This window comes from Physeter macrocephalus, chromosome 8 (genome assembly GCF_002837175.3).
Source record: "Physeter macrocephalus isolate SW-GA chromosome 8, ASM283717v5, whole genome shotgun sequence".
NCBI lineage: Eukaryota > Metazoa > Chordata > Mammalia > Artiodactyla > Physeteridae > Physeter > Physeter macrocephalus.
In genome coordinates, this window is record NC_041221.1 from 24,462,790 (window position 1) to 24,487,697 (window position 24,908).

The window sequence follows — 24,908 nt, forward strand, 5'->3', positions numbered from 1 at the left end:
TTTTTTTGTTTTTGTTTTTGTTTTTGTTTTTGCGGTACGCGGGCCTCTCACTGTTGCAGCCTCTCCCGTTGCGGAGCACAGGCTCCGGACGCGCAGGCTCAGCGGCCATGGCTCACGGGCCTAGCCGCTCCGCGACATGTGGGATCTTCCCGGACCGGGGCACAAACCCGTGTCCCCTGCATCGGCAGGCGGACTGTCAACCACTGTGCCACCAGGGAAACCCGTGTTTTCTATTATGTTGCTTTTTTTCTTTTGTGGTTTTTGTTTTTGGCTTTCCCTTTTTTGAGTATTATGAACTCATGAATTTGTATGTATTCAGTGTGTTTTCATCAGTTTTGTTTTTTTTTTGTTTTTTGGATGCTCATATCTTCTTCACTGTATGGATTCAGTGTGTTTTCATCAGTTTTGGGGGTTTTTTTGTTTTTTGTTTTTGGATGCTCATATCTTCTTCTCTTCCCACAGGCCTGTGAGACTGTTTTCACAATAGTTCTTGTGTCCTTTCACCATGAGTTTATTAGGAGCTTGGTAACTTTTTTGTTCTCTGGTTGTAGAGAATGTCACAGACAGTACATTTTTGGTTCTGAGATCTTCCGTTTCTCCAAGAAGCCTTTTGTTCCTTTTAGTGGGGTTGGTACTAGGAGTGTTTGTTGTTTTGATTTTGAAGTTTTCATTGAGTTTTCCCCCCCCTTTTAGCATTTTGCCCTTACCACATTGGCCACTTCTCCCTTGTTGGTTTGGGATTTGAAGAACACGTGAGTATGATACTTTTGCAAACTTAATTTTATGAATTACCCCAAATTTGATATATGTTGACTAAGTAATAATATGGTAAAGAGTTACTTCATTTCTCAGTCTGCCTTATACGAAGGAATAGTTATCCAACACCATCTCGTTCACCTCTTCTAAGCCAGAAGTGGCCTAAGACGTAGTAGGACATGTTGCCAGCTGTGGAAGATGTTCTCTGAGCCCCATGATGCACTGTCTTCCTTCCCGTTGGGCAGGCCAGAGACATACTGTGGGAAAGTTTTCTTACAGGCTGATTTTTGACCTGCTCCGTTAGCCTGCGTGCTCCTTTCTCTCCCTTTTCCCTAGTTGCCCCATAGTGAATTCAGAAAGGTAATGATACATTAATCAATTTTAAAAAATGTTGATCTGTGTTGGAATGATGGACTGTGGTGTTTTCTAAAGAAATTTGCTTTAATTTTGACATTTTATTGCTGTTTTTCAGAATTAGATAAATATTTGGATGGACAACTACTACTATTTTGGGGGGGGATCCCCAGAAAGATTTAGTCTTTTAAGAAAAGCTGACATAGCTGGAATATTTTGGTTAATTTGTATATGTGAATCTTGAGAGATCACATTCTGAAGTTTCTGAAATGGCAAAGAGACATGTTCTGATATTTAATACAGCTCTCCAAATTCTCACTAGTTGAATGCAAGAACTTGGAAAGTTCAGATAAATGCTTTGATAAAATTTGACTTTATAAACTATCACCACTTGCTACCTGAAATTCAGGAACCAAAAGGTGATGGTATCTTGGGCAGTATATGTCAGTATCTAAACTCTTAACTCTTTGTAAGTTGATAATGAAACAGATTTGGTGAGCAAGGGAAACAAACATTGTGGTTAGGAGATAGGGTGGCTAAGATGTACCCTGGCCAGAGGACGGCTTGGACTCTGTGCTGCTGTTTTCAGCACTCAGCCTTTAGCGGGTCTGCTTCAGAATGGACTGGAGTGCAGACGATTACAACTTTTTTCTTATTTTTGTAAAACTTAATTCACTCTACTCTTATTATTTTGTCTGCTTGAGTAAAGTGTTATTCTTTAATTTTTCCTCATCTTTTCGTAATAAATAGCAGTCTGTGGGAGAATCTGGTTTGCAGAGGTGTCATCCAGAGGGGATTTTATAGTTTTTTAGTTACAAATTCCTGAGATAGTTCACATTTAGTCTACTTGGATTGTTTAATAAACATTGTTAAACTGGGGTGTAGGCCATGTGGTGAAATTACATTTCGTTTATTTATTTTCTTATTTTTAGGTCCAGGCATCCCATTTTGAAGGCCTAATCACGACCATAGTTGGGTATATACTTCTAGCAATAACACTGATAATTTGTCATGTATCCTTTAATGAACCAGCTTAGTGTTCAGTAATGTTATTATGCTTACCCAAGGGTTGTTCTTATTAATGACAAAACTATTTCTCTCCACTTGTCCTTTTAGTAGAAGTTGTAGGTATTTGTAGTGAGGATGAGAGCAGAAAAAATATGGAATAAATAAATTCTGTCTGTCAAATAGTATTAACTGTTACGTAAATAGTTACCTGTTTCACTGTACCTTTCTTTTTTTAATTAAAAAATTTTTTTTATTGAAGTATAGTTGATTTACAATGTGTTCATTTCTGCTGTACAGCAAAGTGATTCAGTTATACATATATATACATTCCTTTTTTTAGTATTCTTTTCCATTATGGTTTATCATAGGACATTGAATATGTTCTCTGTGCTATATACAGTAGGACCTTGTTGTTTTTCTGTATCTTTCTTTAAATGTTCAGGTTTTCCTTGACTACATGCTGTAGGGCTTGGCAACTCTTGTTAAATTTCATAGGTCTCGTCGCTTGCTGGGAGTCTGCTATATTGTTGTGAAGGTAATTCCTGTTATAACTTAAGACTGGAAACGATTTCTCCCCATTTGGGTGATATTGATGACCTTTGTTTTTACTTAAGGTCTCTTTGTTAGTGGTGGTAGAAATTGGAGTGTTCCCTCTCATTTGTGGCTGGTGGCTGGATATCTGTTCCCTGGTGAGTTTATTATTCATTGTCATACAATCTAATCATTTAAAGGCTTTTAAAAAAGTGGTCTTTAGGGTGGGTTCCTTTAATGTAAAGTCAATATTTGATCATAGTTTGTTTTTTTTCGGAGAATGTATCATTGTAGAGTCTTAATGTTGCTAATTTTTCCTGTACCTGATTTTTGTGAGGCTCTGTGCACATTTCTGATGTTAGAGTATTTTGACTGGAACCTTCCTGATAACCAGTGGAGAGTTGTCTTCCTTGTTTAACTCTTTTGAGTCTTATGAAGATGCCAAGATGTTGTGTATAAAAAGAGTAATTCGAGGGAGGCGCTGGTGGTCTGTTGGTTACGACTGGGTGCTTTCACTGCTGTGGCCTGAGTTCAGTCCTTGGTCAGGGAACTTCCACAAGCAGCACCATGTGGTGCAAAAAAAAAAAAACTGAAAAAGAGTAATCTGAAAAGAAGACCGCCTTTGTAGTAATTAATTCAGCCTAACCATTTGGTTTAACTAAGGTGTTCAGTCTTGATTAAAATCTTGAATGACTGTCAGTGATCATCAGTTTTTTCCTTTTTTTAAAATTAATTAATTTATTTTGGGCTGCATTGGGTCTTTGTTGCTGTGCGTGGGCTTTCTCTATTTGCAGAGAGCGGTGCTACTCTTGGTTACGGTGCACGGGCTTCTCATTGCAGTGGCTTCTCTTGTTGCGCAGCACGGGCTCTAGGCCCATGGGCTTCAGTAATTGTGGCACGCGGGCTCAGTAGTTGCAGAGCGCAGGCTCTGTCCGTAGTTGTGGCACACGGGTTTAGTTACTCCGTGGCATGTGGGATCATCCCAGACCAGGGATCGAACCCATCCATGTCCCCTGCATTGGCAGGTGGATTCTTAACCACTGTGCCACCAGGGAAGTCCAGTTTTTCACTTTTCAAAAAAATTTAAATGTAGAAAAGCCGCCTTTGGTTCTGCGATAACATTTTCTCCCATACCTTACTATTAAAACTTGTCATGAACTCAGACCTTTAACCAAGAAAGGAAAGTATTATGTTAACCAAAAATGGTTCTTTCACAGTCGCAATATTGGTAAAGTTCTTATTCACCAACTGGTTTATCAGTATTGCCTCTGTAAAATTTCTGAAGTGTCATATACATCTTTGAAATGGTATCCAACCTATATCATTTGTATTTCTGTGATACGATGAAATGGCTTTAAGAGAACGGTAATTCTAGAAACATCAGAACCTACATGCGTAGTGATTCATTCACTTCCTAGAATATGAAGATATTAATTCAGCAGATGTAAGCAGTACAAATCTCTCTCATGTGTACTGTTTTGATTTAGGAAATGTTTGATGCTACTCTGAAAGATCGAGAACTGAGCTTTCAGTCGGCTCCAGGTACTACCATGTTTCTGCATTGGCTGGTGGGAATGGTATATGTGTTCTACTTTGCCTCCTTCATTCTGTTACTGAGAGAGGTAAGTTCTACAGGGAAGTTCCAACACTGTACATTTATGAAAAGGACTTTTGCCTTAACCACAAGTCATGCCTTAAAGGCTATGATGATTTCCTAGCTAAATCATTTTCTCTGTTATTTTATTCTAAGAGGGAACAGCTAATAGCCTAGTTTGGCTCAGTTGCTTTAAACTGTTTTTAGTAATTTGTCTCAAAAATTGACAAGTTTTATTATTTCTGTCTAATTAGTTTTGAGTTTGAAAGATGAATAGACTGAGGGATAAAAATTAAATAAAAACACTTGTTTTACTTGGTATATATTTTAACCATCCTCAAATACATATTCTTGGAACTTTATATGACGTGAGCCTGTCTTGGACTTCATTCAGGGACATTTAATGCTGGAATACCCAAAGGGTATGGTTTTACAGGATCAAATACGTAAAATGGGCTTGAAGCAGACACCTCAAGTATAGAATTATAGTGAGGGTCCTTTATGATGCTGGTTCACTCACCAGACGGGTACTTCTACTAATCCTGTTTTCAGAATACAGTCCTTACTGATTTGGGGGCAGTGAAAACAGGGTCACTATTTGACTAGTATACATCTCTTGCTTAGCCATCTGGTGCAAAATCAAGTATAAAACTTGAGTAATTCTGATACGTGTACTCTCCTCTGTGCATTCTTTCCCCAAATAGTACTGCATGCTCACTCTCTGCCAGACACTGTACTATATGCTGGGGTAGTAGTGAGAAACAGAGACACACTCTCCATTCTCCTTGATTTTTGCATCCTGGGAACGGATACGGCCGTGGAACAAGTCAGCTTACTCTGTTGAGAGTGGTGCTGGAGATGTGCAGGGCCTTAAAGGAGCCGGCTGACGACCAGTCCCGTGTGAATGGAATACAGAAGCACAAAGGCTTAATGCCGTTCTTGGTTACTTTGCTCTTTGAGAGATTTGAGGAGTCGGGGATGAGCCTGGGGGCCAGAATACTCTCCTGAATCATACAGTATAAGTTCAGTAAATTCTGTTTGCAAGCAAAGCTTGTATCCTTGTTTTGAAATTAGTGATTGAGACTACATTAATAATGTGTTTTTAAAATTGTAATTATACCTGACCTCCAAATTGCATTGTTCAAGTGATTAAGTATTTTATACTGAATTTTTTCATTTTATCAATGTGGTGGTCTTTTGTTGATACAGAATCCTAGTATTTTAGAGTTAGATTGAACCTTAAAGGTCACATATAATAACCCCTTTGTTTGGAAGGTGGAGAAATAGAATTTGGGCAGATGAGATGCTTTTTATACAGGGTAGCTCAGTGAGTGTGAGCCACCCAGAGCGAATCCCCAGACCCGTTCATTGCCCATCACCCATAGCCGCTAGGGTTGATGATTCCTGCTGAGCAAGGGGGAAGGATGTAGATGGGAAAATGAAGATACTGAGAAACTGAAGGTTTTTTAATTAATATAACTCTTTTCGGGAAGTGTGAGACTGAAATCACATCTTCCATTTAGGACACTTATAAATTGTAACCTAATCCTTTCCAGATTATACAATATAGTGATAATTTTTATAAAAATACTTATTTTTCGAGACTTCCCTGGCGGTCCAGTGGTTAAGACTGTGCTGCCACTGCAGGAGGCATAGGTTCGATCCCTGATGAGGGAACTAAGATCCTTCTTGCCACGTGGCGAGGCCAAAAAACCAACCAACCAAACAAACAAAACTTATTTTTCATCTTGGAGATCTCGATTTCTTGACAAATTGTACTTAAATTTTTCCACTGAATGATTAAAAGCATCAAAGGACCTAAAACACAGAACAGTTTTTATAAAGATTCTGATTTAGGAACTTCTTTTCCCAGGAAAACTATATGAATTTTCTAGGGCTCATTTTATAAGATGCCAAAATAATTTTAAGAGCTTATTTCTCTGTTATTGTTTTAGCTCATATACAGAGCCTGAAGACATTGGTAAGTATTTATAGCATTTAAAATATATTTGCAGGTACTTCGACCTGGTGTCTTGTGGTTTCTAAGGAATTTAAATGATCCAGATTTTAATCCAGTACAAGAAATGATTCACTTGCCTATTTATAGGCATCTCCGAAGATTTATTTTGTCAGTGGTAAGCATACTTTTTTTTATTGTTTTTGAAGTAGAATGGGCTACCCTTTAGATTTTTTTTTTTTTTTTTTTTTTTTGGTCAGGAGGACTGGTAGAGTGGATTGAATTAAATCTAAACCTGTGGAAGTTGGTTATCAAATAGCTGTTTTATTGGTTACTTTGATAAAAATAAAATGTTAGTAAACAAAAATGCCTTTTGGTTCTTTAGTAATATAATTGATTGCCAAATTATGGGTCTCTGAATTACATTTAATTTGCATTGAAGCAGTGGAGACTTGTTAATAGCTTCTAAATTAAACTCTTAACAGAAGCAACTCAAAGTTTCTTCCCTGCCTGGAAGAAGAAATTACCTAGTTAAATCTAAGTTTTTCCAAGATAAAATTCTAAGAGCAATGATGTGTGTCCTTTGGAAACTTTTGTAGCCATTAGTATGGGTCATGTCTTATTGTTACAGGTGGTTTATTAATATGCAGGCAATTTTGATCCTTCATTATGAGTTTCTAGCTCTCTTTTCACATACCATGCAGTGATTATCCTTTGTGGCTCCTGTTTGAGCCTTCATGTCCTAGAGAGAGAGAGGAGCAGCTGTCCCAGGTACGCAGTCTCCACACAGAGTGAGCCAAGTCTAGGGTGCTGAATGAGGACACTCAGCGGCCTGGGCGCATATACAGACTTGGACTGTGTGTTGGATGAGTACGTTCAGAAGTCTGCCTGTCTCTCAGACTTACAGTGATTACAATGGTGCCCTGCCCTTTTTCTTGCTGCAGATTGTTTTTGGCTCCATTGTACTCCTGATGCTTTGGCTACCTATACGGATAATTAAGAGTCTGCTGCCTAATTTTCTTCCGTACAATGTCATGCTCTATAGGTAAGTTGTTGAAATTCGGAAGCTTTACTAATTTAACTCTGGTAGGGATTTGATATTCAGAGTACATTTATTTAAAACATTCATTTCTTACAGATATTAGAAATCATCTGATAACTAAATTTTGCCATGTTCTAAATCACATAAATGTTAGTTTGGCAGTTACATGTTCCAGAGAAGGACTGACTTTTCTGCAAATGAAGTGTGCCTTTGTTTAGCATTGAAATGTTTAACATTCCTAATGAGAGATACCTAGTAGCATCATTTTTGTATGAAAAGCACATCATAAGTAATGTAGCCATAGATATACATTTAATTGTAGATTAAAATAGGCTACATGGCTTATAAATGGAAAATCTTTTTTTGATTTAAAGACTTAAGTAACCTGGAAACCTAGTCTCCACCATTCCTCCTATAATCCCTTTTTCAGTGATTTGCCTCATCCCTTCCGTCACCTAAATATGCCAGGCAAATTGGATTTCTTCCTCAAATTTACTTGTAATTAGTCTTTAAATCTTGTCAGTTCTAATTCTTTACAGTCTCTTATCTAATTCAATGTGATTTACCACTTAATACCTTAGTTTAGGCCTTCCTGTTTTTTTCCCATTTATAATCCATCCTTAACACACCTTCCTCTTCCTCCATAATGTACACGATAATATCTGGGTCATTTAGAATGACATCCAAGGCTCGGCATCTCACACTGCCTTTCGAGCATCTTGTCCAGCATTGTCTGACTTGAATTCCCCTCTCCAGCCACGCTCAGCCTCCATTGAGTCTCCCCATAAATGCCTAGCTGCTCCTGGTCTTTCCCTCTCTGTTTGGAATGACCTTCTTCCCCGTGTTTGCCTGGCATGCTTCTGCTGTCTTTTGTCAAAATCCAAATCGAGGTTTCATTCTGAGTTTTTCCCTGCCTAGAGAAAGTCGGTTCTCCCTCTTTATGTATTTGGGTCGTCACAGTGAGAACCAGGAAGCACAGTTTCTGGCTTTATATATTGTTGGAGTAGACCCATTTTTTGGTAGCTCTTTATACCTAGAATTTTAGCTAAGTTTTTGTAACAGTGTTTTAGTCTGTTCTTCCATTCAGCAAAATTGAGGGCCCATTATATACCAGGTTCTTTTCTATGTACAAGGGATGTAACAGTGAACAAAACAGAATCAAGAAAAATCTGTGCCCTTGTGGAGCTTATATTTCAGTTGGGGAGACAGCCAATAAAATAGATAAAATACATAATATGTCAAAGGGTCGTAAGTGCTGTGGGAAGAAACGAGGCAAGGAAGTGAGTAGTGAGGACCCGAGGAGGTGACAGGTGAGGAAGGCCCTGAAGGAGGAGGCGATGAGGGAGTGAGCCGGGTAAAGCCCTGAAGGAGGAGGCGATGAGGGAGTGAGCCGGGTAAAGCCCTGAAGGAGGAGGCGATGAGGGAGTGAGCCGGGTAAAGCCCTGAAGGAGGAGGCGATGAGGGAGTGAGCCGGGTAAAGCCCTGAAGGAGGAGGCGATGAGGGAGTGAGCCGGGTAAAGCCCTGAAGGAGGAGGCGATGAGGGAGTGAGCCGGGTAAAGCCCCGAAGGAGGAGGCGATGAGGGAGTGAGCCGGGTAAAGCCCTGAAGGAGGAGGCGATGAGGGAGTGAGCCGGGTAAAGCCCTGAAGGCGGAGTGTCCTGGCAGGGGAGGTGGGCGCAAGCAGTGGCCCCAGGTCTGTTTGAGCAGCAGCAGGGAGACCAGTTTGGCTGCAGTAGAAGGAGAGAAGTAGTTGGCTGTGAGGCCAGAGAGGCCATGGGAAGCCAGGTCCTAGAGAGCCTTGCAGGCCATTGTAAGTGAGCACTGTGGCTTTAACTTGAGTGATATTGGGGGGTTCTTGGAAAGGTTGAGCAGAGGAGTGGTCTGACAGGTTTCACAGGGATCTCTGGAGGCTGTGACGAGGCAGGGTTGGGATGGCCAGGGCCAGAGCGGGAGGGCAGCTGGGGGTAATGCCGATCCCCGGGGGAGGCGAGGGTGGCTGAGAGGGAGAAGTGGCAGTGGAGGTCGTGAGACGTGGTTAGATTCAGGGTATTAGGGAACAGGCAGTAGGATTCTCTGGCTTGTTTGAATGTGGGGTGAAGAAAGGCAGTCAGGGATCTAAGTGTCTGTCCTGAGCACCTGGAAGGTTGGAGTTGCCATTTACTGGGATGAGGAAGATTGTGGAGGAGCAGGATTTAAGGGGAAGAGTGGGAGTTTGACGGTGGACAGGATCAATTTAAGATGTCTCGTGCGCACTGTGGAACGTTGAGTTGGCACTTTGGATGTGTAAGTTAGGGATTAGGGACGATGTCTGAGCGGTGTATAGAAATTTACAGAAAGGTGCTACTCAGAGCCCCAGGAGGTCGCATTCAGCGGTCTTGGAGAGGTGTTCATGGAGAAAGGGTTTTGAGGAGCAGTGAGCGACCAGTTGTGTAATACGCCACTAACACAGCACGTGAGGTGAGGGCCGAGACCTGACCGTCACTGTAACAACACGAAGGTCATTGGCAGCCCTTGTCGGGAGCAGTTTTGGTAATGTGTGAGGGATGTTCGTTGTTCTTCAAGGAAGAATGGATATGAGGTGATAAAGACAGGGAGTTCATTTGACTCGTCAAGGAGTTTTGCTGTCATTCCATTAAATGTCTGATACGATACAGTTATAAGGGAAAATCGAATTCACATTGTAAATTATGGCTTTTCGTAACTCTCAGTGATGCTCCAGTGAGTGAACTGTCCCTTGAGCTGCTTCTGCTTCAAGTTGTCTTACCAGCGTTACTTGAACAGGGACACACGCGGCAGTGGCTGAAGGGACTGGTGCGAGCGTGGACTGTTACTGCTGGATACTTGCTGTAAGTACAGGCAGGTGACTCGTACGTGTGTCATTTGTGTCAGTTTAATAACCTTTCTGAAAAAGTATGCCCCACTCAGGAAAACTTAGTTTTGTGTTTTGTTTTGTTTTGTTTTTTTTGCGGTACGCGGGCCTCCCTCTGCTGTGGCCTCTCCCGCTGCGGAGCACAGGCTCCGGACGCGCAGGCTCGGCGGCCACGGCTCACGGGCCCAGCCGCTCCGCGGCACGTGGGATCCTCCCGGACCGGGGCGCGAACCCGCGTCCCCCGCATCGGCGGGCGGACTCTCAACCACTGTGCCGCCAGGGAAGCCCCGAAAACTTAGTTTTAATAAGAGACCATTTAGTGTTATCTGCAGGTGTATTGTTTAAAGCATATTAAAGTTTTAATTTTTTCTTATTTTTCTAATCATTGTGTATCCTTTTATGGAGAAATGTGTACATGTTTTTACCCTCTCACAGAGGGTTGCTGCTGGCCCAGGTTCTTTCATTTCATTACACAGGGTAAAAATAAAATACTTTTCAGTGCATTAAAAACAAACCAAGTTACCCTTATTTTAGAAGTCTAACCTGGTAAGTGAGCTCTTCTCAGATTTGGTTTCTCAGTCATTTAGTCAGCATGATGCATTTATGTTTTTTCAAGCTTCATATATTATATACTTATTTAGAAGTTTAATCTCGGTAGTTTAAACATTTTTTCAGAAAATATGTGACATCCTGTAGATACCTTATTGTGAAATATAGGCATACTTTTATTGTGCTTCACAGATACTGTATTTTTTTTACAAATTGAAGGTTTGTGGCAACCTTGCATTGTCACATAATTGTTAGCATTTTTTAGCAATAAAGTATTTTTAAATTAAGGCATATACTTTGTTTTTAAAGACATAATGCTCCTGCACACTTAATAGGTGACAGCACAGTATAAACATAACTTCTGTGCATTCGGAAACCCCAAAACTTGATTTCTTTACTGCAATACTTGCTTTATTGCAGTGGTCTGGAAGTAGACCCACGGTATCTCCAAGGGATGCCTATATGCACTTGGTTGTATTGGAACATTTATCCTTCCCTCACTGCTCAGTGCCTACCGTGAGCCCCCTCCTTCCCCCCATCTCATTTGTGCCTCAGCTGATTTGTGGCTTGATGTTTTAGTTGAGCTGCATGTCGCAGCAGACACAGTAGTCATCTACAGAGAAAAAAAGAAGTTGATAGTTTTTTTCCTAAAATTCTGCACATAGAGTATCTTGGGTATTGCACCTTTTTTTTTTTTTTTTCAGTTACTGATTCTTCTCAGATACTGGCTGAAGAAAACATAAAACAGATTGAATGGGTATTCTGTATGTTAATTAACTTTATGTTTGGGAAGGTCTAACTTAAAGCACGCAGCAACATTTAGAGCTGATTGAGATAATAGTGCCGTGCATAGATTCTATTCATACATTTTCTCCCCTAAGTTATAATTATCGACAAAGTAAGTCTCGCGTCTGCTGTTTTATTCTGATCTGAGGTGAGCATTTTCACTGATACAATTTTTACACAGGGATCTTCATTCCTATTTGTTGGGAGACCAGGAAGAAAACGAGAACAGTGCAAACCAACAAGCTAACAATAACCAGCACGCTCGAAATAACAACGCCCTCCCCGTGGTGGGGGAGGGCCTGCATGCAGCCCACCAAGCCATCCTCCAGCAGGGCGGGCCTGTTGGCTTCCAGCCTTACCGCCGGCCCCCACATTTCCCGCTCAGGGTAGGTGCTGCCCCGACTGAGCAGGGGTCGAGCTTTCCAGCTTCCGTTGAGGAGTTTTTCTGCTGTTATCGGCGCTGTTAGTTTATGGTCCTCCGTGTAGACGCATCTTGCAGTCTCCTGACAAGAACCCACATTTCAGGCCTCTCATTCTGCAACACATAATATATGTAAATGTCGGATAAGCTGATGAATTTTAGATGTAAGCCGTGGAGTTGGGAGTCCATGTGCTGTGGGTCCCTGCTGTTGGAAAGGAACAAGATAGAAGACCCTAGATCAAATAAGAAGTTGCCATTCCTGATTCATTTCACCTGTGTGTCAGGAACTGGAGTGGGCATTTTAGTGTTTTCCTCTCTTTAATCCTTGTAGTATTAATCCCAGTGCTGTAAGGTATGAGTAGTAATCTCTTGTTTACATCTGATAAAACTGAAGACCAGGTTAAGGAAGTACCTGGCTCAGCAAGACTTACCCCCAAACTCCACCAAAACTGTTCCTGTCAAGGGTCACTAGTGACCTTCATGGGGTTAAATTCAGTGGTCGGGTGTTAGTCCTCACCTCACTAGCATGTCATATGATTGCTCACTTCTTGCTCCGCAAAACAGTTTTTTGAAAGTTGTTCAGGAAGCTTCGTGGAGGAGTTGATACCTTTAAGTCTTTAAAGTTTGGGGTCAGGCAGATTAAAAAATGGCAGGTGGGAAGGGCATTCCAGGCCCGTGTCAGGACAAGAGGCAGGTTAGCCATGGTAGGTATGGAACTGCGGGGAGGTGAATGTGTGTTGGGGGGGTGGGAGGTGCAGGCGAGCTGCAAGAGCTGGGGAGGGAGCTCTCAGAGATGGGGGTGGAGCTGTGAGACTTGAGGCTTTCGGATTGACAAAAGGTATTTTCTAAGCAGAAGGCACTTCTGGCCTAGATTAGAGAGAGAATCACTAAGGGGTTTCTCAGGCGGTGAAAGCTGACCAAGGCTCCAGCCCCCTCTTGGAGTGTTATTGTCAGTGCTTTCAAGCCTTCCAGCTGGAGCTCTGCCCTTTGGGCTTAGTCAGGTCAAGGCAAGCAGCACTCTGTCTTTCTGTCCAGGGTAGCCACTTCCCTCTTGTCTCAGTGTATTTCCTTTTTTTTTTTTTTTTGCGGTACGCGGGCCTCTCACTGTTGTGGCCTCTCCCGCCGCGGAGCACAGACTCCGGACGCGCAGGCCCAGCGGCCGCGGCTCACGGGCCCAGCCGCTCCGCGGCACGTGGGATCCTCCCGGACCGGGGCACGAGCCCACGTCCCCTGCATCGGCAGGCGGACTCAACCACTGCGCCACCAGGGAAGCCCGCAGTGTATTTCCTTTTTATCTGCTCTTCTCAGTATAGGAGCCACCAGCTATGGCTACAACGGCTGTTTACTTTTAAACTTAATTAAAAATAAATACAGTTTGTAAATATGTGGGCTGATGGATGTGTTAATTACCTTGATGGTGGGAATCCTTCACAGTGTATACATGTATCAGATCACATTGAACACTTTAAATACATTACAATTTTCTTTGTCATTTATACCTCCATGAAACTGAAAAAAGAAAAGAAGGTACATTTCTTGTAGACAACACACACACTCAAAGTAAATAGAGTTTAAAATTCCTTTACTCATTCATGGTGATGCCACGTCAAGTGCTTAGTGGCCACTTGTGCCAGTGGCTCCAGTGTCGGGCAGTGCAGGAGTAGACATGTCCATTATCACAGAAAGTTCTAATTGGATAGCACTGTTAGGGAATGAGCTTTCCTTTCATGAGAAGTTGTTTTTGAGAATTTGATAAAAATAAGCAAATATTGTTAGTTTTAATTAATAGTGAGGGAAAATCTAAGCTGATTATGTTTTATTTTTGTGCTCTCTGATTCAGAATATATTGGTACTTGCTGATGTATCTGGTTATATGAAAGTGGGCACAGTTTCCGTTCGGCCAAAATTATAGTTAATATTACCTAAAATGAAAATTTCCTTTTTATGTGACATGGAAGGAATCCTGGAAATACAAATATAGGCAGATAGTTTTTACTGGGAGAATTGTGTTGATTCTTTGAGGGGTGTCATAAAATGCATTGAGCACAGATGAATCCTGTTTATGCACTGCTGTGTTTTGCCTTGCAGATATTTTTGTTGATTGTCTTCATGTGCATAACCTTACTGATCGCCAGCCTCATCTGCCTTACTCTACCAGGTACGAGGTTATCCTGGCCTGCCGCTAATGACATCACGAAAAGATGCGTTGTTTTAAAAGGGTGTGTCTCGCTGACGTGTGGTCTTTCATCACATATAAACTTGAAGTAGTTATCCCCTCATTTTTATTGAATATGGGGTACTGTTCTAGATAGGGCTCTACATTTCATTGGACTCATTTATTTGTATTGGAGCCGAGGGGGACAGAGTCAATATACAATTTATGATTCATTTTTGGAAGTAAAGTACTTGCGGTCACTCATTTTATATAGACATTTTCTTATTGCAGTGTGGGTTCTCAAGTCATCTGTTGTCTGGGGTTTGCTTCAAAGCGTTCTGGGGGTGGGGAATTAGGCAAAACTATAGAAGATGTTAAGATTGGCTGTGAACGGATAATTTTTGAAACTGGGTGATTGAGTACAAAGGATTTTATTATAGGATTTTCTCTGCTTGGGTACATGTTGAAATTTTTCATGAACTTTTTTTGATAAAAAATTTTTCGGCATTTTAAAATAAAAATGCATAAAAAAAAGTCATCTCTGTGGCTGAAGTCATTTTTTTCAAGCCACTGTTTTAATGTTAATTATGTTTGCCTTCATTATGTAATTATCTTTCCAATCCACTGCATGCTGTGGCTAGAGACCTTTATGAAGCCAGGCTGTTTCCCTTTATCACCTGGTAATCATAAATACTAATCGCTAAATTTCAGCTAAACAGGGTTTCTTCATCTAACAAGTAAGAAGCTGCGATGAATATATAGTAGTTTGTCATCGTCTGCAGACATCAGGGGTAAACAGGGATGGAGTCCAAAGCCAGTGACAAAGTGTCAGAAACAGCTTGCTGCCCGCCCCCGACCTCCTAGTTAGTGTTTATAGCAAGCCAGAATATTCTGAATCATACTGATATGTGTTAGCCACTTAAATAATCATTAAGTGGAAGATAATTTTCAGGTTTTATCAAGCCTGTACATGTTATTGAGTTAGTATCTTGATTATAGCACTAGCTCAGTATAACTTTATAAATCAAATTTGTATTAAATACTTGAGTTTTCGCATGAGGGCTAAGGCTGGGGAAGAGCAGCTAGTTAATTTCAAGTGAGGTTTGTTTGTTTGTTTGTTTGTTTGTTTTGCTTTACGCGGGCCTCTCACTGTTGTGGCCTCTCCGGTTGAGGAACACAGGCTGCGGACGCGCAGGCTCAGCGGCCGCGGCTCACGGGCCCAGCCGCTCTGCGGCATGTGGGATCCTGCCCTACATCGGCAGGCGGACTCTCAACCACTGTGCCACCAGGGAAGCCCCAAGTGAGGTTTCTTGAAAAAAAAGAATATTTTCTAATTTGTAAGAGTTGTGATTCACCTTAAACTGGTAAAAATAAAGTTGTTTTGTTTTGTTTTTCACTGTTTCTGCACAGTGATTTTTGACCGTGAGAACTTCGCTCTTAAGTTCAGTACTCAGACCTCAGCTGTTAAAAAGACAAAGTCTAGTTAACCATTGGGTGCAGTGTAGTGAACACATTGTTGAGAAAACTCAGTTTTTGAACTTCGGACGGCTTTACATTTGTGGTTTTTATGTTCCATTTTCATGTTTTTATCAGAAATATTAAAAAGTTAACAAAAGAAGGAAACCTAGTTTTAGTGCTTAAATTTGGCAATACAAATACGTTAATTTTATTAAGGATTGTTGAGTAAATATTTCCCTGTTAATCCAGTCCCACCATCTAGTGGAAGGAATGCAGTTATGTATAATCATAGAAATGCTTTTGTCAGAGTACACATTTAAGGTGGTGAGGATGCTGTTTTCCTCATAGGTTACTTTCTTGTAGCTGCATTTTAGTTAATGTTAAGTTACTGCAAACTAGAAGCTAACACTGACCTCTCAGAAACACTTTAGAAGTATGGAATGAAAAGCAGCCTTTAAATTTTTTTTTTTCTATTTATATTTGGCTGTGCTGCATCTTCATTGCTGCGCACAGGCTTTTCTCTGGTTGTGGCGAGGGGGGGCTGCTCTTCGTTGCGGTGCGCAGGCTTCTCATTGCAGTGGCCTCTCTTGTTGCGGAGCACGGGTTCCGGTAGTTGTGGCTCACGGGCTCTAGAGCACAGGCTCAGTAGTTGTGGCGCACGGGCTTAGTTGCTCTGCGGCATGTGGGGTCTTCCCGGACCAGGGCTCGAACCCGTGTCCCCTGCATTGGCAGGCGGATTCCCAACCACTGCGCCACCAGGGAAGCCCTAAATTTTTTAAAACCAGCCGAAAACAACAAAAAACCTTGGAGTAGAAATATGTATATATAGAATGCTAGACATTTTCACCGAATTATCAGTGGTATTTTTATATGTTTAACATGCACGTGTGTTTATTTCATGTAGGTAAATACTTACATGCACTTGTCTTCAAAAAATGAGTTATCTTCATGTCCAAGTTGTCAGTGAGATTGCAGAGAAGTGTGTAACGTTATCAGCACTGTGGCCTGTAAACCTGACTGTTGGGGTGGTTTAGCTTGGCTGGAGGCGGTGTGGGTCCGCGGTCAGGAGCATGAGCTGTGTCCTGTGGGCAGGAGTTCACTTTCAGCCTCCGCCCTGTGTGGCCTTGCTTGGGCAGGTTCTGTGGCTGAGCCTCGGTTTCTTAGTCTTCCGAGTGGAGGTCGTTGCTGCTTGCAGGGTTGTTGGGAGGATTAGTGAGAACATGGATGGAGCATGTAGAGCACAGCCACCAGCTCCTTTTAGACACTGAAAGAGACCAGGTAAGTGCTGTATTAAGGAGAAAAAGACACTGGAAATGGGGTCTTCCTCTTTGCTCCAGCCTTACTAAGATAAGTAACCATGGAAAGAAAGTTACTATATAAAATGATCTTGCCTGATAGTTAGATTTTTTGTGGGTGCGTTGCGGAGCTTATTTGTAGTAACTCTTTGTGTGAGGCAGTCCCTTAGACAACTTTCACATGTTTCCTAAATTTCCTTATATTTAGATCTTAATTTTTTTCCTAAGAAAAATTAGTGTGGTATTCTTTGTTAATGTGCCCACTTCTGATTAAAATAAGCTTAGTTTTCTATCTTAATGAATGACCCAATTGAAAGAAAGTTACTCTAAATTATTTGTAATGTTCCTAAATGTTAAAAGTATTGACAGCACAAATAATAGAAAGTAAATTTTCCATTTTTGGCCTGTTATGTGCATAATGATTTCATTTGATGATACAATAAAAATAACACCCCCGTCAAGTCGTTTCAGTCCCCAAAGAACAAGTAATTGGCCTGGCAAGTCAGAATGCATGTCACAGGAGAGCTCATCCCCAGTGACTTACTGTGGTCTGGTTGTATCTTAGTCAAATAATTACATTCTTTTGAACTTGGGGGGTTTTGTTTTTGTTTTGTTTGTTTGCTTTTAGCAAAGACACTGATATATCAAAATGTGATGTCTTTTTAATAATCACTTAAAATGACTGAAATTTTTGAAAATACTAGTAGTACAACATTGACATCAAGATTAGAGTTCTCTTTACATGACTACATGTCTCATATATCAGCTTTTCTATTTTCAGTATTTGCTGGCCGTTGGTTAATGTCATTTTGGACGGGGACTGCCAAAATCCATGAGCTCTACACAGCTGCTTGTGGTCTTTATGTTTGCTGGCTAACCATCAGGGCGGTGACAGTGCTGGTGGCATGGATGCCACAGGGACGCAGAGTGATCTTCCAGAAGGTTAAGGAGTGGTCCCTTATGGTAGGTTTTTCTAATAAAGACTGATCTTGTCTGACAGGAGTAGTGAATATTTTTCTAGTAATTTCTTTTCATCTTTTCACTTTTGTTTCTTCACTGTGTTGATAGAGTCAAGAGAGTTGATTTTTTTGAATTAGAGTGTTCCTTTTAAGACAGTAGTTTTCTGGTTCATTCTGAGAAACATAGTCAGATGTATTTGAGGGTTAAAAGAAAATCATGCTATTAAATGATCCGGTAAGGCCTTTGAGTAATGAGATATTCTGTAGAATTTAAAATCAATTTGTTTAAGTAGAAATTTCCTTTAATGATATTTTTTCTAAAATCTGATTGACAAAAAATTTTTTAATACATAAAATCTTGACTTCAGGATTAAGTCAGTGTTTTTCATATAAATGGGATTGCTTTAATTATAGTCTATTGTTATTCAAGAATGTCCTGGCTAGTGTGAAAGTGTAGTAAGTAATGGGAATTATTACTCTCAATAAAGAACTTAATTGTCACAGAGGGGGAAAAAAATGTCACTGTAAGATGATTGTCCAGGTGTGGTAATTTACTGATTGATCATAATGTTGGCTATGACTGGTAAATGTGTTCAGGTCACTGCTTTATGCCTTTTCATTTGTGTAATCAACTCTGGTTTTGTATCTGAATTTATCTTGATTTCACTGAAAGTTTAGTAGCTGTTTAATACTAGTGTTGAAAGAAAAACTTAGGAGATTCATTGTATATTAAGAATGGAGGGAGTTGATTGCTGTGTAATCCATAAGATGAGACACTTACCTATATTTAAAATACAGAAACTAGCTAGTACCACTTTTCATTTGATATTCTTCCATATCCTATTGCCATGTAAAGAAGTGGGTACTGCGTCTTAATGCACACCATTTTAATCTCTTGCTGTTGAAATGGATGTACTCACTGAGGCTACCTTAAGAAAAGGGGACATCAAGGCCACTTTAAAAACTGATTTCTTTGTCAGGATTTCATAGTGGCTCTTGCATGTTATCTCTTCTCTTTGTGTCTACTTTATTTTCATTTTGCCACTTTGTCTAAATTCTAGAGCTCTGTTAATAGAGTAGCCCTGTGGCTAATGGCCACCATATTGCACAACACAGATACAGGACATTTCTGTCATCATAGTAAGTTCTGTTGGACTGTACTATTCCCAGGGGAGCTAATTGGATCACCTTGGTTAATTATCTTAACTGGGGTTATGCAGAGCCCTTCAACTATACCAGTCCACCTCAGGGGTCACAGGTCAGCCTGTGGGTGGACCACCACTGGATCAGGGGCCTGGGACAACCAGTAGCTTTTGATGGACAAACAAAAGCCTACTCCTGAGACTGAGATTGAGAAAAGCAGCAAAGCCACCTGATTAATATATGTAATAAAACGAATTTCCTATAATTTTGTAGCAACAGTGCATAGTAATTTCATGTTTTTGTTGTAGCTTGAGTTTTTATTATAGTTAGACATTCAAATTTCATTTAAACATGTAACATAAAATGTAAGTTGTTTAAGTTAGGCATCAGGTCAAAGAAGAAGAGTACATTTCCACGTGAGATAAAGAGCTTGGCTTAAACATCATAGAGTCTCTGATGACAAGGCTTTTCACTCCCTGATAGATAATGAAGACCGTGATAGTCGCGGTGCTGCTGGCTGGAGTCGTCCCGCTTCTTCTGGGGCTTCTGTTTGAGCTGGTTATTGTTGCCCCCCTGAGGGTTCCTTTGGATCAGACTCCTCTTTTTTACCCATGGCAGGTAAGTGTGTGTCTTTTGCTCACGATATTTCTTTATGTATTTGGAATCAGAAAAATTCTTAATTGTTTAAAGTGATTTTAAGCAGTTTGTTTAGGAGGACTCCTTAATTTTTTCTATTGTAGGAACTCTTATAAAATCGATTAGATAATGCATTTTAGCTTTTGAAATATGCAGGTCATGCAACACCTTTAAAATCCCTTGCTTTATAGGTTTAAGATGTCACTATAGGCTTCACCAGTGTTAAAGACACAAACTAACGTGTTGAACTTTTCACTTTTAGTTAGGGTGAGATATCTTGCTCCTTTTGGCTTTGAGACTTGAATCAATAAGCCTTTTGAAAAATTACAGCGTTTTTTCTCACAAAGTCACAGGTTTATTAAAAAGAGCATTCTGAGGGAACCTATGCAGGTCACAGCAAAGGCCTTAACATGCTCACATAAAAAGAAATTTAACTTTTCTGTCATACTTAGAGCCTGAAGTTAACGTCATAGACCTCAAGTTTTTAAGAGGTATTAGGGGAAGGAGCTAGGTATTGACTTCAGTCACTCAAAGGCTTTTCAGCCTTGTTTTAAAAATCTCCTTTTAGTAGATTATGATGACTTTTTCAGAAATGAAAATTATCCTCTACTTTCCAGATGAAGAACCCCCATAAACTTCATCTAACAGCAAATATTTACTTGAATGCTTTAATGTACATCCAAACCCTGTACTGTATAACTGAGGTGGAAATGAGGCTAATGCAGGAACTTCTCGGGGACCTTAAAGGCTGGTGGGGAAGATGATAGACTGTGCTGTGATTGGGGCAAGCACGAGGAGCGCAGCATCATGTGGGAGAGGTATTTACCCAGCTTAGCGGGCTTCAGGTACGGCCTTCTGTAGGAGATAATGTCTAGGACAGCATGATAGAGTGCAGAGGAGTGGGTGAGAAAGGAAGACGTGTATTCCAGGAGGGAGGGAGTGGGCAGACCTTGAAGGGAGACAGAGCATACGATATAGGGGACCTCCTCTCATCCGGTGTGCTCACAGGTTAGAACCAGAGTGAAAGGAAGCAGGAAAGGGAAATCGTTAGCGTATATGACGCCTGTCTGTAGGAGCTGCTTTACAGTGTGGTCTAATAGCATCAGTGATTGAAGTAAGGCTATTTTTCACAGAATAATGCCAGCAATAAAGGTAGAAGAATTAACAGAATTAATTAGGAAAGTTACTGTTTTGCAGTAATTAACAAAATAATTGATTCTAAGGATTGTCAGTGGATTCTAAACCCATCAGGTGAAAGTTGATGGGTCTTTAGCTACTGTACTGCGATAGCAAGTTACCTTGCGGCTCCAGCTTACTGGCATAAAACAACCATTTATTTTGTCCACAGAATCTGTGGATCAGATATTAAGACAGGGTATATTGGCTTGTGTCTGTTTCATGTTATCTGGGGTCTCATCTGGGAAGGCTTAGTGGCTGAGTGTGATTTGACAGCCTTATTAGCTGGCATCATTTGGAGACATCATCACTCACGTGTGAGTGTTGGTGCTGGTTATTGGTTGCACCTTATCTGGGCTATTGGCTGGAGCCCCTGGATGTACTTGAGCTTTTTTACAGCTTGGTAGCCTCAAGGCACTGGGGCTTCTTACTAACAAGGTAGACGCTGCATCGCTTTTTATGACCTCTTCTCAGAAGTCGTGCGGCGTTGCTCTTCACTACATTCTGCTGGGTATGAGCAAGTCACAGGTTGGCCTGGATTTAAGGGAAGGGGATGTAGACCCCTAACCACTCCATGGGAGAAGGATTTGCAGTCACGTTTTGATGCCACTACAATGCAGAAGTGGTTTGCACGGTGACAAAGTGTCACCTTACAGATTACTTGCTACCTCAAAGGGCAACACAACTTTATAGGGGAGGGGTCAGGCAGATGCTACCGTAACCCAAGTGATCACTTCAGATGTGGCAAACAGATGGTATATGCCTCCTGAGGTTGTGCAGTACGCGGCACTGAAAAAGAGCAAAACAGCCCCTGAGGTCTAGGAGCCAGGCCTCCTGCTGAATGTGAACAATTGACAGAACATCAGCAGCTCACAAGGCCACTCTGTGACCATGGTGGATCAAGACAAACTCAAGACCCCTCCATAACCGTGTCTGAACGCAGGCAAAACATGAGTATTGTCCAAAGCACAGAAATGCCCCAGCAAGCCAGTACCCTGGCTGACATGATTGGCTGCTCCTTTGTTTCCAACTACAGTTTGATTAGCCTCAGCCTGCCCCTTCTTCTGGATAAGATTTATTAAGATACCCAATTGTAGATTACCTGTACTTTCTAAATAGCATCTGGAATAGAGCAAAGCCCTGCTTCCTTAAATCCTCCCCAGATCACCTCACACAAGCCAGGAAACTGTAATAAGCCTTTTCTAACACTCTTACTAAGGGCTCTGACTTCCCCATACTGTTTGCTCTCCCTCACTGCGTCGAGTAGTGATGCAGCTTGTTCACCTACACTTGTGTTCCTGGTGGCCTTGACAGTGCCCAACGTTGTGACCTTGGAGAACTATTCGAAATTATTCAATTTTAAGAATGCTTATATGTTATGACCCATCACTTTTCACTTTTCAGAATATCCTGCAAAGAAACATTTACATGTGTGCAGGAGACATGAACAGGGTTGTTCTGCCATTATATAATTTTTTACCATGTCAAAAAAAATTAGAAGCAACCCAGATGTCCATCAATAGAGAATGACTAAATAAAATGTGATATATCTTTGCTTTTGAATCCAGTGCCGCAGTTAAAAAGAAGGAAGTAGAGCTGTGTTTCTTTGCTTGTTTGTATTTTTGTTTTGCTATATGTTTTGTTATAGATAGCTCTCAGACGTGTTTTTGAGTAGGGGAAAAACACAGGTTGCAAACAGAATGTGCAGCATGGTATCCTTAATATTCTGGATAAAATCCCAAAGTTTGAGAGAACAGCTTGCTTTTTGTCCATCCCTGACTCTAAGCTGCTTGCCTTTCCTGCATCAAGTGACTACAGACCTATGGGAGGCTGGGCTCTTTTTTAATTCTAGCAGAGGAGCTAGTGTGGTATGTCTTTTTTTGTGGGAAAGGACTGGAAAGCAGTGGATCTTAAAAGAGCTGGAACCTCAGTGATCTGTGGACCTCCTCAGGTGAACATTAACCTCACTTGGGTGCCTTCCGGACTCCCAAAGGCCAAGAGAAAGCTGAGTTGGTGGGTTGAATCTTCCCTGCTTGTGAGCCTGGAAGGATAGAGAAAAAGCAAGGAGGCTTTCTCCATGTTCTTATTTGGGAATTGTTGGCTTGCTATCCCAGAGGTCTAACAGGCTAAAAGATCCTTTTGCAGCCCTTTAGGATATTCTCAATCTGAGCCTCTGAACCACATTGAGCCAACCGAGAAAAATAACACGTTTTATGTAAGGGGGCCCAGCAGCCACAGAAAGGAAGGCCAGGTGGAGCCATCAGAACACATGCCTGGTGACGGAGAACTGCTTGCAGAGCCGTGAGCATCCAAATAGAAGAATAAAAACACAGGGGTATGTGGGCATGCACGCACAATAGCGGCCATAAAACAGAGTGAAATCGTCGTGATGCTACATAGCGTGGATTTCAGACAAATTCAGTAAATGAATTAAAGATGTGGTTAGTCAGATTGGAGGCCTGGAAGACTCACAGAGCAAAACTGAAGAATAGGAAATTGAGGGGAGAGGAAGAGTCTTGGAGGACACACCCAGGAGACTTAATATAGCCATAATAAGGGTTCTACAATGCAAAATTATGAGGCAACATTGAAACAAAAATAGGAGACAACATTGAAACAAAAATAGACATTTTTAACTGAATTGAAGAAAGAACTGATCTGTAGGTTATAGGACCTCATCAGGTTTGGTGAGAAGAAAATTGATGAGAAAAACACATATTTGGGCACATCTTGGTAAAATTTCTGAATTAAATCACAAGCTTCAAAAAAAAAGCATACTGGCAGTGGACTTTGTAGCACTGAAACCATAAGGTAGAAGGGCATTTAGAGACCATTGAGATAAAAAGGACAAAACCCAACCTTTCTGTACCTAGAAAAAATGTCATTCATCCCGTCTGTCAGGATGAAGAGTGATATTTGAGGTTATGCAAGAATTCAGTGCATGCATCAGCCTCCCACCCTATTTGAAGATGTTTTGGAAGACCAACCAACCAAACCAGAAAATGGGAAAAGAACAGTATGAGCAAAATCCATATAAAACTGTACTGCGTGTTTCCTATGGGACATACTTGTTTAGACATAGATCGGTGCATAAGGAAACGAACGTGGAAGGTACATACCAAATGTTAGCAGTGGTTATTGCTGGGGAGGGATCAGGATTTGGACTGGTGGTCACAGAGGACTCCAGCCTTCTCTGGAAAGGTTTCAGTGTAATGTAAGAATAGATTTAAATGTTACTTGATACTTTTAAAACATACATGTATATGTGTTTTTTAAGATAAACAGAACAGGTTGTGAAGGACATTGTGTGCCGTGTTCAGGGTTGTAAGCAGGGAGGCCTCCTTAAATGATGTGACTTGCACTTTAAGAGCTCATCTGGGCAGTGGGAGTGGTGATCCCTTGGCTGCCTGGTGGATAGTGGGGCCTGGTGGAAAGTGGGGCCTGCTGGGTAGTGGGGCCTGCTGGGTAGTGGGGCCTGGTGGATAGTGGGGCCTGGTGGGTAGTGGGGCCTGCTGGGTAGCGGGGCCTGGTGGGTAGCGGGGCCTGCTGGGTAGTGGGGCCTGCTGGGTAGTGGGGCCTGGTGGATAGTGGGGCCTGCTGGATAGTGGGGCCTGCTGGGTAGTGGGGCCTGGTGGATAGTGGGGCCTGGTGGGTAGTGGGGCCTGCTGGGTAGCGGGGCCTGGTGGGTAGCGGGGCCTGCTGGGTAGTGGGGCCTGGTGGATAGTGGGGCCTGGTGGATAGTGGGGCCTGCTGGGTAGTGGGCCCCGCTGGGTAGTGGGGCCTGGTGGATAGTGGGGCGGGCAGGCCGGAGGCGCAGTGAGGAGCTTGGTGTGACTGCGGAGGCCCTAGTAACAGCTCAGCGGAACTGCGAATGCACCCGGCTAGAAGCGCTCTGAGCCTTCAGGAGCCAAGACCAGTAAAGCAGCCCACGGATGGTTTGATGAAGTAAAATCAGGGCACTGTTTTATTTATTTGCTTGTTGAGATCTCCATTAAACACTTTTCTTAGTTCTCTTGGGAAAATAATGTAGTTTTTTTTTTTTTTTTTTTTTTTTTGAAAGACACAAGAATGAGTTTTGATAGAAACATTGAACTTGAGCTGTTGGGGGAAAAATTCCCTGGATTTTCCAGCGTATTTATTCTTCTGTAAAATTGTTACTAATCCAACAATTTTTGTTTTGAAGTTAATAATGCAAGAAAATTGTATAGCCTCTGTGCTG

At 41.6% G+C, this 24,908-nt stretch overlaps 1 protein-coding gene across 2 annotated transcripts in view; it reads left to right on the forward strand.

Moving 5' to 3' along the window:
- MARCHF6 (membrane associated ring-CH-type finger 6) overlaps positions 1 to 24,908 on the forward strand; it is a 74,977-nt gene that overhangs the window by 43,517 nt on the left and 6,552 nt on the right. For both annotated transcript variants that reach the window (XM_024119159.2, XM_028492807.1), the window contains exons 11-22: positions 694 to 752; positions 2,043 to 2,123; positions 2,585 to 2,653; positions 2,733 to 2,807; positions 4,137 to 4,271; positions 6,259 to 6,378; positions 7,145 to 7,245; positions 9,951 to 10,088; positions 11,628 to 11,832; positions 13,956 to 14,025; positions 17,557 to 17,738; positions 19,361 to 19,495. In XM_024119159.2, the coding sequence (XP_023974927.1) occupies positions 694 to 752; positions 2,043 to 2,123; positions 2,585 to 2,653; positions 2,733 to 2,807; positions 4,137 to 4,271; positions 6,259 to 6,378; positions 7,145 to 7,245; positions 9,951 to 10,088; positions 11,628 to 11,832; positions 13,956 to 14,025; positions 17,557 to 17,738; positions 19,361 to 19,495 (1,370 nt within the window). The remainder of the gene's footprint in view (positions 1 to 693; positions 753 to 2,042; positions 2,124 to 2,584; positions 2,654 to 2,732; positions 2,808 to 4,136; positions 4,272 to 6,258; positions 6,379 to 7,144; positions 7,246 to 9,950; positions 10,089 to 11,627; positions 11,833 to 13,955; positions 14,026 to 17,556; positions 17,739 to 19,360; positions 19,496 to 24,908) is intronic.